The sequence below is a fragment of the Mobula hypostoma genome, chromosome 8 (genome assembly GCF_963921235.1).
Source record: "Mobula hypostoma chromosome 8, sMobHyp1.1, whole genome shotgun sequence".
Taxonomy (NCBI): domain Eukaryota; kingdom Metazoa; phylum Chordata; class Chondrichthyes; order Myliobatiformes; family Myliobatidae; genus Mobula; species Mobula hypostoma.
The window spans coordinates 57,185,071-57,201,133 of NC_086104.1; the positions used below are offsets into that span (position 1 = coordinate 57,185,071).

Consider the following 16,063-nt stretch of genomic DNA (forward strand, 5'->3'; position numbering starts at 1 on the left):
TCCTGGGTTAGAAATATGTAATAGTAGATCATCTGCACACAGTGATAATTTATGAGTCTCATTTCCACGGGTAATACCAAATATATTAGGGGAGTCACGAATGGCAATAGCTAGCGGTTCCAAGGCAATATCAATTAGTAGTGGACTAAGAGGGCAACCCTGCATAGTACCACAGAATAAATGAAAAAAAAAGGGGGATCTTTGATTGTTAGTAAATACCGAGGCCAAAGGGGTAAAATATATCAGTTTAAAGCAGCCAGTGCGTGAGTGGGCCAGTGAAGGAGTGGAGCATTGAGGCTTTGACTCGAGAGATTCTTGCAGTTTTGGCAGTTGATCTGTGCAATCAAGTCAATCAAGATTTGAATAGATCAGCAGAAAGCCGTTGATTAAACAATCAAGATTTGAATAGCTCAGACTCAGCAGAAAGCAGCTGATTGGGCAGTCGAGGTCAGGTGACCAAACATTTTGAAAAGCTCAAACAGATAAATAGAGGGACAGCTCAAGCGAAGTGGCCAGTGGAAAGCAGCCAGTGAGTGAGTGGGCCAGTGAAGGCGTGGAGCTTTGAGGCTTTGGCTTGAGAGGCTTCGACGCGAAGAGGCGGAGGACAAGCTAGCTCGCAGTTTTTACAATGTCTCTTGAGACAGTGATGTGCCTCTCATGTGAGATGTGGCAGTCTTGGGGGAACGCCCCTCTCCCGCAGAGTCACATCTGCCAGAAGTGCATAAGGCTGGGCGATCTGGAAGACCGTGTAAGGTATCTAGAGCAGCAGCTGGATGACCTTCGACTCATAAGGGAGAATGAGGCAATCATAGATGAGAGCTACAGGGAGGTAGTCACACCTAGGCTGTCGGAAGCAGGTCGCTGGGTGACCGTCAGAGGGGGGAAAGCAAAGGTGAGCAGACAGGTAGTGCAGAGCACCCCTGTAGCCATTCCCCTGAATAATAAGTTTACCATCCTGGATACTGTTGGCAGGGACGACCAACCAGGTGCGAGCCACGGTGGCAGGGCCTCCGGCACTGAGTCTGACCCTGTGGTGCAGAAGGGTGGGACGGAGAAGAGGAGAGCTGTCGTCATTGGAGACTCTATAATCAGGGGAGCAGACAGGAGATTTTGTGGACGCGAGAAAGATACCCGCATGGTTTGTTGCCTCCCGGGTGCCAGGGTCCGGGATGTCTCTGACCGGGTGCACGACATCTTGGTACCAGAGGGAAAGCAACCAGAAGTCGTGATACATGTTGGGACTAACGACATAGGCAGGAAGAAGGATGAGGTCCTGAAGTGTGAGTTTCGGGAATTAGGCAGAAGGCTGAAGAACAGGACCTCGAGGGTGACGTTCTCAGGATTGCTGCCAGTGCTACGTGACAGAGATGGTAAGAATTGGAGGAGATGGCAGTTGAATGTGTGGCTGAGGAGTTGGTGCAGAGAGCAGGGTTTTAGATTTTTAGATCATTGGGATCTCTTCTGGGGAAGGTGAGACCTGTACAGATTGGATGGGTTGCATCTGAACTCGAGGGGGAGCAATATCCTTGCAGGTAGGTTTGCTAGCATGGTTCGGGAGGTTTTAAACTAATTTGCGAGGGGGATGGGACCCAGAGCGATAGAGCAGTGAAAGAAGTGCATGGAGTAAAGCCAGATCTAACATACAGAGAGGTTTTGAGGAAAGAGAAGCAGAATAAACGGTGTAAAGACAGTAAGGTAGAAGGGCTGAAATGTGTGTACCTCAATGCAAGAAGCATCAGGAACAAAGGTGATGAACTGAGAGCTTGGATACATACATGGAATTATGATGCAGTGGCCATTACAGAGACTTGGCTGGCACCAGGGCAGGAATGGATTCTCAATATTCCTGGATTTCAGTGCTTTAATAGGGATAGAGAGGGCGGAAAAAGGGGAGGAGGGGTGGCATTACTGGTCAGGGATACTATTACAGCTCCAGAAAGGGTGGAAGTCAGGAACAGGAAGGGAGCAGTTACTCTACTGGGGGTATTCTATAGGCCCCCTGGTAGCAGCAGAGATACAGAGGAGCAGATTGGGAGGCAGATTTTGGAAAGGTGCAAAAATAACAGGGTTGTTATCATGGGTGACTTTAACTTCCCTAATATTGATTGGCACCTGATTAGTTCCAAGGGTTTAGATGGGGCAGAATTTGTTAAGTGTGTCCAGGATGGATTCCTGTCACAGTATGTGGACAGGCCGACCAGGGGGAATGCCATACTAGATCTAGTACTAGGTAATGAACCGGGTCAGGTCACAGATCTCTCAGTGGGTGAGCATCTGGGGGACAGTGACCACCGCTCCCTGGCCTTTATAATTATCATGGAAAAGGACAGAATCAAAGAGGACAGGAAAATTTTTAATTGGGGGAAGGCAAATTATGAGGTTATAAGGCTAAAACTTGCAGGTGTGAATTGGGATGACGTTTCTGCAGGGAAATGTACTATGGACATGTGGTCGATGTTTAGAGATCTCTTGCGGGATGTAAGGGATAAATTTGTCCTGGTGAGGAAGATAAAGAATGGTAGGGTGAAGGAACCATGGGTGACAAGTGAGGTGGAAAATCTAGTCAGGTGGAAGAAGGCAGCATACATGAGGTTTAGGAAGTAAGGATCAGATGAGTCTATTGAGGAATATAGGGAAGCAAGAAAGGAGCTTAAGAAGGGGCTGAGAAGAGCAAGAAGGGGGCATGAGAAGGCCTTGGCGAGTAGGATAAAGGAAAACCCCAAGGCATTCTTCAATTATGTGAAGAAAAAAAAAAGGATGACAGGAGTGAAGGTAGGACTGATTAGAGATAAAGGTGGGAAGATGTGCCTAGAGGCTGTGGAAGTGAGCGAGGTCCTCAATGAATACTTCTCTTTGGTATTCACCAATGAGAGGGAACTTGATGATGGTGAAGACAATATGAGTGAGGTTGATGTTCTGGAGCATGTTGATATTAAGGGAGAGGAGGTGTTGGAGTTGTTAAAATAAGTCCCCGGGGCCTAATGGAATATTCCCCAGGCTGCTCCACGAGGCGAGAGAAGAGATTGCTGAGCCTCTGGCTAGGATCTTTATATCCTCGTTGTCCAAAGGAATGGTACCGGAGGATTGGAGGGAGGCAAATGTTGTTCCCTTGTTCAAAAAAGGTAGTAGGGATAGTCTGGGTAATTATAGACCAGTGAGCCTTACGTCTGTGGTGGGAAAGCTGTTGGAAAAGATTCTCAGAGATAGGATCTATAGGCACTTAGAGAATCATGGTCTGATCAGGGACAGTCAGCATGGCTTTGTGAAGGGCAGATTGTGTCTAACAAGCCTGATAGAGTTCTTTGAGGTGGTGACCAGGCATATAGATGAGGGTAGTGCAGTGGATGTGGTCTATATGGATTTTAGTAAGGCATTTGACAAGGTTCCACACAGTAGGCTTATTCAGGAAGTTAGAAGGCATGGGATCCAGGGAAGTTTGGCCAGGTGGATTCAGAATTGGTTTGCCTGCAGAAGGCAGAGGGTGGTGGTGGAGGGAGTACATTCAGATTGGAGGATTGTGACTAGTGGTGTCCCACAAGGATCTGTTCTGGGACCTCTACTTTTCGTGATTTTTATTAACAACCTGGATGTGGGGGTAGAAGGGTGGGTTGGCAAGTTTGCAGACGACACAAAGGTTGGTGTTGTTGTAGATAGTGTAGAGGATTGTCAAAGATTGCAGAGAGACATTGATAGGATGCAGAAGTGGGCTGAAAAGTGGCAGATGGAGTTCAACCCGGAGAAGTGTGAGGTGGTACACTTTGAAAGGGCAAACTCCAAGGCTAAGTACAAAGTAAATGGCAGGATATTTGGTAGTGTGGAGGAGCAGAGGGATCTCCGGGTACATGTCCACAGATCCCTGAAAGTTGCCTCACAGGTAGATAGGGTAGTTAAAGAAAGCTTATGGGGTTTTAGCTTTCATAAGTCGAGGGATAGAGTTTAAGAGTCGCAATGTAATGATGCAGCTCTATAAAACTCTGGTTAGGCCACACTTGGAGTACTGTGTCCAGTTCTGGTCACCTCACTATAGGAAGGATGTGGAAGCATTGGAAAGGGTACAGAGGAGATTTACCAGGATGCTGCCTGGTTTAGAGAGTATGCATTATGATCAGAGATTAAGGGAGCTAGGGCTTTACTCTTTGGAGAGAAGGAGGATGAGAGGAGACATGATAGAGGTGTACAAGATAATAAGAGGAATAGATAGAGTGGACAGCCAGCGCCTCTTCCCCAGGGCACCACTGCTCAATACAAGAGGACATAGCTTTAAGGTAAGGGGTGGGAAGTTCAAGGGGGATATTAGAGGAAGGTTTTTTTTTACTCAGAGTGGTCGGTGAGTGGAATGCACTGCCTGAGTCAGTGGTGGAGGCAGATACACTGGTGAAGTTTAAGAGACTACTAGACAGGTATATGGAGGAATTTAAGTTGGGGGCTTATATGGGAGGCAGGGTTTGAGGGTCGGCACAACATTGTGGGCCCAAGGGCCTGTACTGTGCTGTATTATTCTATGTTCTATGTAATCCAGGAAATGAATATCGGACTAAAATTAAATTTCTCAAGGGTATTGAATAAATATATCCATTCAACTCTATCAAAAGCTTTTTCAGCATCCAATGAAATGACACATTTGGGAATTTTGGGTGAGGATGTATAAACAATATCCATTAATCTCCTAATATTAAAAAAAGAGTAACGGTTTTTAATAAATCCAGTTTGATCAGCAGAAATAATTTGGGGTAATACATTCTCCAATCTCGTTGCCAATATTTTAGAAAAAATCTTAGAATCAACATTCAGCAGAGATATAGGTCTATAAGATGCACATTCAGTAGGATCCTTATCTTTAAGAATTAGGGAAATAGAAGCTCGATAGAAAGATTGGGGTAATTTACCTATTGAAACTGCATCCCTAAAAACACTACATAGCCAAGGAGTTAGTGTAGTGAGAAAAATTTTAAAAATTCTATTGTAAATCTATCTGGACCAGGTGCTTTACCTGAGTTCATTGAAAAAATAGCATTCTTCATTTCCTCTACTGTAATAGGTACATCTAGTTTTGAACGTTCATTAGATGATAATTTTGGAATATTCAGTTTCTTAAAAAATTCATGCATTATAGTGGAGTCATTAGGAAATTCTGATTGATAAAGGGAGGTATAAAATTCTTGAAAGGATTTATTAATCTCATCATGATCAACTGTCAAAGTACCATCTTGTTTACGAATCTTAAGAATCTGTCGTTTAACTGAGGCCGATTTCAATTGATTAGCTAAAAGTTTCCCAGTTTTATCACCATGTATATAAAATTGACTCTTAGTTTTGATTAACTGACTTTCAATTGAAGATGATAATAAGAGATTATGTTCCATTTGGAGTTCAACTCTCTGTGTATAAAGTTCTTGATTAGGAGCTATAGAATAATTCTTATCAACTTCTTTAATCTTGTCGACCAGTTTAAGTATTTCCTTATTAGTTCGCTTTTTTAGTCCAGCAGTGTACGAAATAATTTGTCCACGAATATATGCTTTAAAAGTATCCCAGAGGATCCCACTGGAAATATCATCCGTGGAATTCGTTGTAAAGAAAAACTTAATCTGTTCATCAATAAACTTAACGAAATCTGAATCTTGAAGCAAGGTGGTATTAAATCTCCATTGTCTAGAATTAGTAGATATATCCCTTGAGTTAATAAATAATTTCAACGGTGCATGGTCAGAAACAGCAATAGAGTCATATTCGCAACCCGTAACAAAAGGAATTAATTGAGAGTCAATAAGAAAGTAGTCAATTCTTGAATAGTGCTGATGTACATGTGTAAAAAAAAAGAACTCTTCGACATTCGGATGTAAGAATCTCCAAATTTCTGAGATTCCAGAGTCAGTCATAAAAGAGTTAATAAGAGTAGCCGATTTATTTGGAAGTGCTTGATTAAACTTGGATCTATCAAAGGATTTAAACAACAATTAAAATCACCACCCATAATCAGCATATAGTCATTTAATCAGGACAGTCAACATTTGGGGCATAAACGTTGAGCATAGCAACTTTTTTGTTAAATAGCAAGCCAGTAATCAACAAAAATCTGCTATTAGAATCTGAAATTGTCTCAGTGCATAAATGAAATTGACGAATCTATAAACATAGAAACGCCTTTTACTTTAGCCTGTGAATTCGCATGATACCGATAGCCCTTCCAGAATCTAAAGAAACGTTGATTATCCTCTTTCCAGACATGAGTTTCTTGTACAAAAATAATATGAGCATTCATCCTATGGAATACTTTAAAAATTTTCTTCCGTTTAATCAGGTGGTTTAAACCATTTGTATTCCAAGAAACTAAGTTAATAGTCTTATCCATCATAATGAGCGAGTATAAAGTACGTAAAGGGTTAACCAGAGTAGAGACTCATGACCCCGGAAGAGGAAAAAAGGTCCAAAGAGGAAACGGAAGTTACGACATTTCGGTAGTTTCTGGTCGGCCCGTTTAAAAAGAAAAAATACCACCCACCTCCCACAAAAACCCAGAAAAAAAGCCAGACAGTGGCCAATGCTAAATCTAAGACTAAACCTAACCCCATCTTTCCGGAGGGCGACCCAACAGAAATATGTTTATCAAAAAAAAGACACCACCCTTATGGAAAAAAGTAAAAACTAGCTATAACAGTAAAAAAAACTTAAAGCAATTAAAAGCATCGAATAGTTCCTTGCTACTCATATTTCAAAGAACAAACGTTAGATCATATTACTATATTAATTTTTCAAATATAAATGATCGGAAATGACATAAGAAACAGCAAGGATTCTGGGGAGAAGAAGAAAACAATCCCCCATTTTAAAATATAATACTTTAGTAACATTTCAAAAAGAAAACAAGCATTAAACTTATAACTAAATAACTACCAAAAGGTATTAAGAGTAAGATATACAGGATCACTAACAGAAAAGCCTAATATCATTTAACTATATAAAATGAACCTACACTGCCAGATCGAGAAAACAAAACCTCGAACTAAACAATCAGAGACGAGAAAAAAAAACCAAACAATACATTGATTAATCTTCCATAAAGGGAGGCAGATCATCGAGAAAACTTTGGGCTTCCATCTGATTTTTAAACAGGCTACGCGAGTTATCCGATATAACCACTCTCAGACGGGCTGGAAACAGTAGCACTATTTTATAACCCCGAGGATAAAGTTCTGCCATCTGAGGTTCAAAAGCCATCCGTTTTTTCAGTACATCTTGGGTGTAGTCTTCAACAATCCTAAACTTGAAATCTTGAAATTCGATCATACCATTCTTCCGAGCAGCTCGGACAACTTGTTCCTTCTCGTGGACATAATGAAACCGAATAATGATCGGTCTCGGTTTGGCCGATTTCTCCGGATTAAAACGGAATGAACGATGAGCACGATCTAATATCGGGGGTTCTTCCAATATATCAGAGCCAAACACATCCATTAGCAATTTAGAAAAATATTTGGTAGGATCTCCCTTCTCAACATCCTCAGGAAAACCAACCATTCGCAAATTCTGTCGTCGGGAACGATTTTGAAGATCGATAGTCTTAGCTTGATAGCGTTCCAATTGCTGAGTTACCGAAGTTAAACTTTTTTCAAGCACTTCAATTCTTTTTTTCTCTTTTACGGCCATCTTCATCTAATTCCGAAATACTGACTTGATGTTGGTCGATTTCACGTCTGAATGTTCTTGATTCTTCTTTCCTCAAATTCAATGCTTCTACAATTGCGGTGAGTCTTCAATTAACTGTATCTTCTAAAAGTTTCTTCATTAGTTCCATAGTAACCGGAGTTTCCTTTGAAGTTTCAGGATCACCATTTTTTTCCCCCGTTCCCACTGGAACCTTTCCCTTCTTTAACTTCTTGTGCTGTGGTATTCATTTTCAATAAGTAAAAGTCATAGTTCAGTAATATAGATCGTTTAGTGTAGGTATAGGTAAGGTAGATAAGAGTGGTTACATGTAAGAAAGTAAAGGCTATGGAGCAATGCCCAAATGCAGCTCACTCCATCAGTCCGCTGCCGGAAAATTTTTCTAACTCAACAAATCCTGCTTGACACAACATTTCCAGTATTTTTTCCCCCTTTACGATAGTGATGTGGCTCCTTGGGTGTTGCAAATTTGTCCTTTAAGAATTCAAGAATCACTATCAAAGACTCCAGTAATAATTATTCTTAAAAATTTATGAGGGGGAAAAAACTTTTTACATAATCATTATTTTTAGTCACTCACTACTGTGGGGGCAACAAGAGTTGAATATGACATCACTGCATTGATGGATATAGCAGTCATAGCTGAGTCCCTCCCTTGCCACATCGCCTCTAGTCCAAGGACATGTGAAAAGCCATCTCACAATGCAGTGCTGCCACACTGATCTGCAAGGCATTTTCACTGACCTGCTGCACTGTGGGGCGCTACAGTAGCCATAGCCAACACCTGGTGTAATCCCTCTGGCTCAACTTTACTTCCAAGTCACCCAAAGTTTAACCCATTACCCCCATGAACTCCTCTTACTACATCCATCTCCCATCAACTTCAATCCACGAATACCATCCATTTCCTTTTCCAAATCTATAAACCTTGCGCTCCAGAGATAATGCCTCAGATGAAAATGCAGCTAACATCTGTTCACATGCCCTCAGACTAGAGAGGGAGAGGCAGAGAAGGGACTTGGCTATAACTGCCAACACAATTGACATAGTGGTGTCATATCTAAACCTTGACAAAAAAAATTTAAAATGATAAATTGTGCGCTACATTCACATGAAACTTGTCCATCCCAAGTCAAATGTGGGCCTTGACTATTAAACCACAACCGTAGGTCATTTTGACATAACAATGGCTTAATGAGTGAAAAAATTCCCATGCGACCACAGTTCTGCTTATAACATGGGGCTCAATAGGGGAGGTTTAGCATTAATCATGATACAGACAGCTTTCTAAGAACCGAACCTTATATAACATAAGGATTAACTATATTCTAACCTCACTCCTGTTGTGCTTAATTAGATTTTTATCCCCTACTTGACATTCTTACCTATAATCTGCATAAGCCCTCTATATTCAAGGGCATGTAGATTTTCCAGGACCACTATCCAAGTTTAAAAGTATTTTTCAGTTCATTTTCCCAATTCATTTAGTTACCAATTTTCCCCAAATACATCCCAGCTTCACGTTACATTACTAGAGATCAAATCTACATCAAGTCTACATCAATTGGTAATGCTCTTTTAAATGCTTTGACACTCTTCGTATTCAACATGCAACAGTCCTCCACTACTCAATCCAAATATTCCTTTCATTAACCATCTCAATTTCCAAAATACAGACCAACAGGATATTTATATTATTTGATAAACTAGGTTGAATAATCTTTTCACAAAAACAATTTAAAAATTTCTCCTAGAAATTGGGAAGGACAGGGGAGGTGGAATACAAAACAAGGTAAAAATACGCAATTCACACTGGCAATTTAATATTCAAATTATGATAACCATGAAGGTATAATGTCATTTGGGATGGTAGCAAGTGTACCAAATTTGGCTTAAAGAAAGATGGACAAATGGAAAGATGATAAACTGTATTTAAAGGGTTGGGAAACTGAAGCCTGACAGCACTTTACAATTAGTACCACATATCCTCTTTCTCTCAATGTTAAGTATACAATCAAATGTCTTTTGTAAGTTACAACTAAATACATTTCTATCCTTTAAAAAGCATAACATCTTCCAAATCACGAGATTCTGTGGATGCTAGAAATGCAGAGCAAAACATACAAAATGCTGAAGGAACTCAGTAGGACAGGCAGCATCTACGGAGAGGAATAAACAAATCCGTGTTTCAGGCTGAGACCCTTCATCAGGACTGGAAAGGAAGGGGAAGATGCTGGAATAAGGGGGTTGGGAGAGGTCGAGAGGGTGCAAACTGGAACCAGGTGAGGGGGAAAGTGAGTGGGTGGGAGGAAGGGGGATGAAGTTGGGAGGTGATAGGTGGAAGAGGTAATGAGCTGAAGGAGGAATCTGATAGGAGAGGACCCACCTCCACTCCCACAAAGTTTAGTTTAGTCTATGTCAACCCACTTGAAGACCCAGAAAATGAACAATCTTCACGATGAGAATCGTTATCTTTAACTAGTATTTACTCCTCAAGAACATTCTCCCCCCTCCCAATACATTTCGATACAAGGGTAACAAATTATCTTGGGAACAAAAGACATGGAGGTTGAAGAATCTCTTGCTACAGAAGGACAACTAAGATATGAGCAGCAGCTGTCCCATCAAAAACATTAAAGGATGAGATGGTGACCTTAGAGGTTAACACAAAGCAAGAATGATAAATCATGTTTAGTCAGATGTAATTTATGAATTTATTCTGACAGAAACTTGAGTGTGGGGGCAACACCAACACTGAAACTAACAAAATGGGTATTTTCATTCTAAGTGCCGGCAAGATTTAAATTTAACCCTTGAGATACAAAGACAATTTTCTGCAACATCTCAATTCTAATTAGTACTTCAAAAACATGTTTATGATGTTCACAAGTCTATTTTTCAGCTTAATTTGGAAAGCAATGGAATTGAAAGGCTTTTTCACAATATGGAATGATCAAAATGTGAAAAAAAATTGTATAAATCATAGATAACTGCAATACATTTCCAAGAACTATAACAGAACAGTTATTTCAGATATCTGAGCATTTGTTTTTCTACTCAAAAGAATGCAGGAAGCCAGGTTTAATGATTCCTCCAATCTGCTCCTTTGCACTGTTTTTGTAAAAAAGTACACCTACTATAGCATTGTTCCACATGTTATATTAAAGCATTCTAATAATTTTGACAACGGTCATGTGAATTAATTCAGCATCGAGAAATGGCACACTCATGCAATCTGGCAATGTTAACTTAAACTTGATTCACTGGATTAAATTTAACTGATGCCATTTGAAAAGGCATGTAAAATTCAAAAAGTGCCAAGGTGATCATTATTTACAAGATGTATATTAAAGGGCAGACATTAGATTCAAAATCAAGACACCACAGAAGAACAAAGTGACATTTCACAAAACCATGCAACGAGAGACAGCCAAAGACTAACAGAAAAGGTGAGCACTTTTTCACTACATATAAATGTGATGAAACTATCTACAGGTGAAGATACATTTATGAAGCTGGCCAATTAATGTACACACATTGTTACCTGAATTTTTGTCCAGCTTTAGTGAAATATCTGCAGTAACAGCGACAGCAGAATCTTTAGAAGTTTCAGTGCTTTCAGCTACTGTCAAATCAAGCCCCAGCGTTTCAACAGGAATATTTTTCTTGCTTGTGTCATCCATTCGAACATTAGTGGTGATATCTGCTTCCTGCTGAGACATACATGTTGCTCTTGTTCCTTCCTTCTCTCCCAACATTTCAGCTAGTGCAACACTGGTTTCCAAAACTTTTGTGACCACCTCCTTTGAAGCCTTTGTTACTTCCTCATTCAAGGGAAATGAAGCACCAGCTGGCAATATTGGATCTATTATCTGTAACTGTGCATGCTCCAATATTTCTGACTGGTCATCAGATTTACTTTTCATTTCACTAAGGTTTGCCTCATATTCTGGAAATTTATCCTGTGAAGTAGTGACAGACAAAGTACCTGTCTGGGAACTATCCAAACAGGTCTCTTCAGCACAAATTTGTAAAGGAAGCCCTCTGCCCACAGTTGAAAGACTCTCACTTAACACTGAAAGTGGAATTGATGTACCAATATTTTCACTCAAAGAATGATTAGATTCTTTTACAGCACATTTTTCTCTCATGCTTGAACTAGGCAGTAATTCTCCACAAGCTTCCTGATGGCTTAACATAATTTCAAATGCATTTCTGTCTATAACCTTTACCGGGCCAGCCAGATCATCCTCAGTTACATTTTTAATCAGCAAGGGATTTTCAATTTGATCTTGTAGTGATGTTTTGAGGGAACGTTGCTCAATCTTTTTGTAGTCAGTCAATATATTTTCAAAAGGTTTCATTCCAACTGTTGTATTGCCCAGAGCTCCCATAATTGGTTCAGATTTGCTACTAATAACTTCACTGCATGAAACCACATCGTGCCTTTTTACCATTATAGAAGTATCAGTTGATATTCCATGTTTTGGAGTGAGTGATGTAGGATAGTATTTCTCTTCCACGATCTTATTTGATATCAAGTCTTGTTTACTGGATTCATTAACTGATTGATTTATATTTTGAGATACATCAGATTCTTCGTATCCAGACTTTTTATAGAGATCTTCAATTTTGATTACTGGTTTATTACTGGAGTCAGCCAAGTGCACTGTTAAATCTGATTCTTGAGAAATTGGAATTTGTTCTGAACTGACTATAGGATCTTCAACTCTATTTGGCATAGTCTTCTGTTCCTCAAACAAACACTGTATTTTTGTACCCTCTAGAGTGTCATTGGCATCACCATGTACAGAAACATGCACAGCTGGCTCTTTGCTTCCATTCTGAGCAACATCAGGACCTTCTGGATCTGTGCGACTTGGTGCTTTCACTGTCACATCAGTTAAACCTTGTACATCCTCAGTTGTGTCCAGAGCACACTGTTCTAAGGTAGACGACAGTGGTTCAAAAGGATTGAGTAGCTCTGGCACAGATTCCCTCATTTCTATGCCAAAGGAATCTTCAGCTGTTTCAACACTTGCCACTTCACATAACTCAGTTTTAGAGGTTCTTGGTGATTGGTCCAGAGCTAAATTCTGAGCTGTTTGGTTAGAAGTTATGTCTTCAGCCAAAGTATGAGTTTTTCTATGCTGGTCTGGTACAACTTCAAGGTCACCAAATAACCCCATATTAATTTTGGAAGTAGATGTTGCCTCCACTTTAGGTTCTGGAAACAACCCACCTTCTACCAGTGGGGCAAATTTTGCTTCTTTGTCTTCAACCTTTTTGGTCAGTTCTGATTCAAGGACAGTTAAAGGTAATGGCAATTTTGAAGTTCCATTCAGTTCATTTTTTTCTCTATCAGCTGCATCATATGCAGAAACCATTTCATTGCTGAAGTGGTTAGGCTGTGGAGACACTAACATGTTGGATGAATCAAATGTAGCATAAGTCATTAATGGTTCAGGTTCACTTGTGGGAACTTGTGAAAAAGCAAAATACGCCTCAGTCGGAGACTGCTTTGCACCTTGTTCGACAAAGGCTTCCACATCTGATTGTTTCACTAAGGCTTCCACAACTACATGATCTAGTTTCCCACTTTCCTCAGTCAAAATTCGCTTTTCAGTATCATGTGGCATCTTCAAAACTTCCTGGCTTTGATATACAACACTCTCCGACTTAATTTCTTCAATAGTGGATTTACTGGTATCAACTGTAATAGCTACCTGATTGGTAGATGTACCAGAATTAAGCTCATTTCTTTTCTCTATATCTAAAGTGTCACCATAACCAAAGTTGAGACCACTATCTGTTGGTTCTGTTTGTTCCTCAAAAGCTACCATGTCCTGGATGTATTCATTTTTCTGAACAATTCTGTTTAAGGGTGATGCATCCATTTTTGACTCAGCAATGCACTCATTTGTTAACCCTAAATGAAGGCCCAACTCAAATTCCCTTTCATTTGATAAATTAACTTCTATATTTGCATTCTTACTGACCTTCACAAGTCCTTCCTTATCTGTTGTCTTTTGATCTGGCATGGTTTCTTCAGACAGAGATGTAGTCCCGTTAAATTCACTTTTCTTTGACTCTACACACTGACGTTCAGTGGACTGTAATGAGCATTCATCAACAGAAAGTGACAAGTCTAACTCTGATGATTTGCTTATTTCTAGCTTCTCTCCAGCTTTTTCAGCATGAGAGTGAACTTTTTCTAAATGGTCTGCTACTTGTTTATCCACTGTTTCCTCCACAAAATCAGAAATTGAAGGCAAGATTGTATTGGCAGGAACTTCAGTCTGCACAAGATCATCCGCATGCACTGCTTTTGTGGACATTGTTAATTCAGTTATAGAATCAGAAGAAGAGGACATAGAGAAGACAGGAACAGGTTCAACATGCACAGGTACAGCATCCTGTGAGCCCACAGGTTCATCACCAGATGGCTGATCTTTCAAGTCGACAGAAAAGTCTGTGATTGTGGATGGAAAGGAAATGAGAAAAGTATTGGTTTTAATTGAATGTTATGTATATATATTCATATAAACTTTAACAGTCATTTTCAATTCTTTACCAAGGATCACTGCAACATACCCAATGAGTGGCTTATTTTGCTTTCAAGTATTTAAACTGCACAAACTGCATAATTGTTCAGGCATTTAATCTTCAATTAAAATCAGAACTGACTCCTCCTAACCCAATTAAACAGCATCTTGTCTTGCTGTCCTGTGTTCACTTGCAAACTATCCCACTTTGTCCAGCATAACCATTTTTGGATGCGCTAGCTATACTCCAATCTCAAGATCAGTTTTCACGAGGTTAGAAAACTAATCTAAATAAAATTCTACTTGCTTGAACCCAGCAGAAACCTCTACCCAGTGGACTAGTTAAAACATGTTAACTCAGCAAATCATTACCACTGAATTTATAGCCAATAAAATGTCAATACTCCTACACACTTCAAAGTTCATCGCAATAGGAAAATAGCACACTTTCCCTTGAATGATGCAAATAAATTTCAAATAAATCATTGTTCATGATAAATCTTTTGAAATATATTTTTATTGTATTACTCTATTTGTTCAATAGAATTTCCTTTCCACTAAATAACATGCCATTTTCCAAATGACATCATAAGAGCATTTCTTAGCTCACTTGTCTAAAAACCCTCATGAGCCATAGTTTTCTGCTGAAGATTAAAGTATTTAGTGAATGAGCTGATCCTCTAGACCAGAGGTGCACCAGCAAGATCAAATGAGCTTTGAGCAGCGCATAGACCTCCAGTGCCTGCTGTCAAAAGATTAAAAATGGTCCAGTCTCATACTTAAAACAAAGAATGAATGTGTCATTCAATCCTCATGCGCACAAAAAATAAAAAGGACTTCAGGCAGGAAAATGTTTGATGTCAAATATACCTTGGACTTCCACAACAAAACATGGAAGTCCAAGACAATCCAAGATCCAAAAACAACGCATCAGATAAGCAAAGAACATTCAAATCCAATGTCAGATTTACACAAAAAAAATGGTGTACAAATCACATCAAAATTCATATGAATGGGATGGTGACCTCAAAGGAAAATACCATACGATAAAGGCAAAAGAATTAGGCCATTTAACCCATTAAGTCCGCTGTCATGCCATCATGGCTAATTATCCCTCTTAACCCCATTCAACTGCACTCTCCCATCACCTTTGATGCCCTTACTAATCAAGAACCTATCAACCTCAGCTTGAAATACACACAATGACACTTACCTTCTGACACATAAGACACAAGGATGCTATTTGGCTCATCTTGTCCATGTCAGCTCCCATCAGATCAACCCCTTCAGTCCCATTCCTCACCTCCAACTACTCCCCCTCCCAACCCATTTGCTCACACTCCCAATTTCCCCTTTATTTTACCAAGAACATTAAAAGTTTACAGTAGCCAAAAATACCAAAAACTGTTTGGACATGTAAAGAAGCTCATTTACTAAATAGTTTTCTGCTAAAGATTAAAGCCTGGTATGGAAACACCATTGCTCTTGAAAGGAGAATCCTACAAAAAGCAGTGGACATGGCCCAGTCCATCATGGACAAAGTCCTCCACACATGGAGCACTATCACAGGAAAGTAACATCAACTAGGACCCCACCACCCAGGCCATGCTCTCTTCTCACTGTTGCCATCAGGAATATGGTACAGGATCCTCCAGTATCACACCACCATGTTCAGGAACTGTTATTACCCCTCAAGCATGAGGCTCTTGAAACTTCACTGCCCCATTATTGAAATGTTCCCACAGCCTATGAACTTACTTTCAAGAACTCTTCATCCCATGTTCTCAATATTTATTGTTTATTTATTATTAATTTTTTTGAATTAGTTTGGTGTCTTTTGCACACTGACTGAA

The 16,063-nt window shown here is 39.9% G+C and overlaps 1 protein-coding gene across 4 annotated transcripts in view; it reads right to left on the reverse strand.

Moving 5' to 3' along the window:
• LOC134350551 (reticulon-4-like) overlaps nucleotides 1-16,063 on the reverse strand; it is an 80,638-nt gene that overhangs the window by 37,521 nt on the left and 27,054 nt on the right. For all 4 annotated transcript variants that reach the window (XM_063055885.1, XM_063055886.1, XM_063055884.1 and 1 more), the window contains one exon: nucleotides 11,210-14,137. In XM_063055885.1, the coding sequence (XP_062911955.1) occupies nucleotides 11,210-14,137 (2,928 nt within the window). The remainder of the gene's footprint in view (nucleotides 1-11,209; nucleotides 14,138-16,063) is intronic.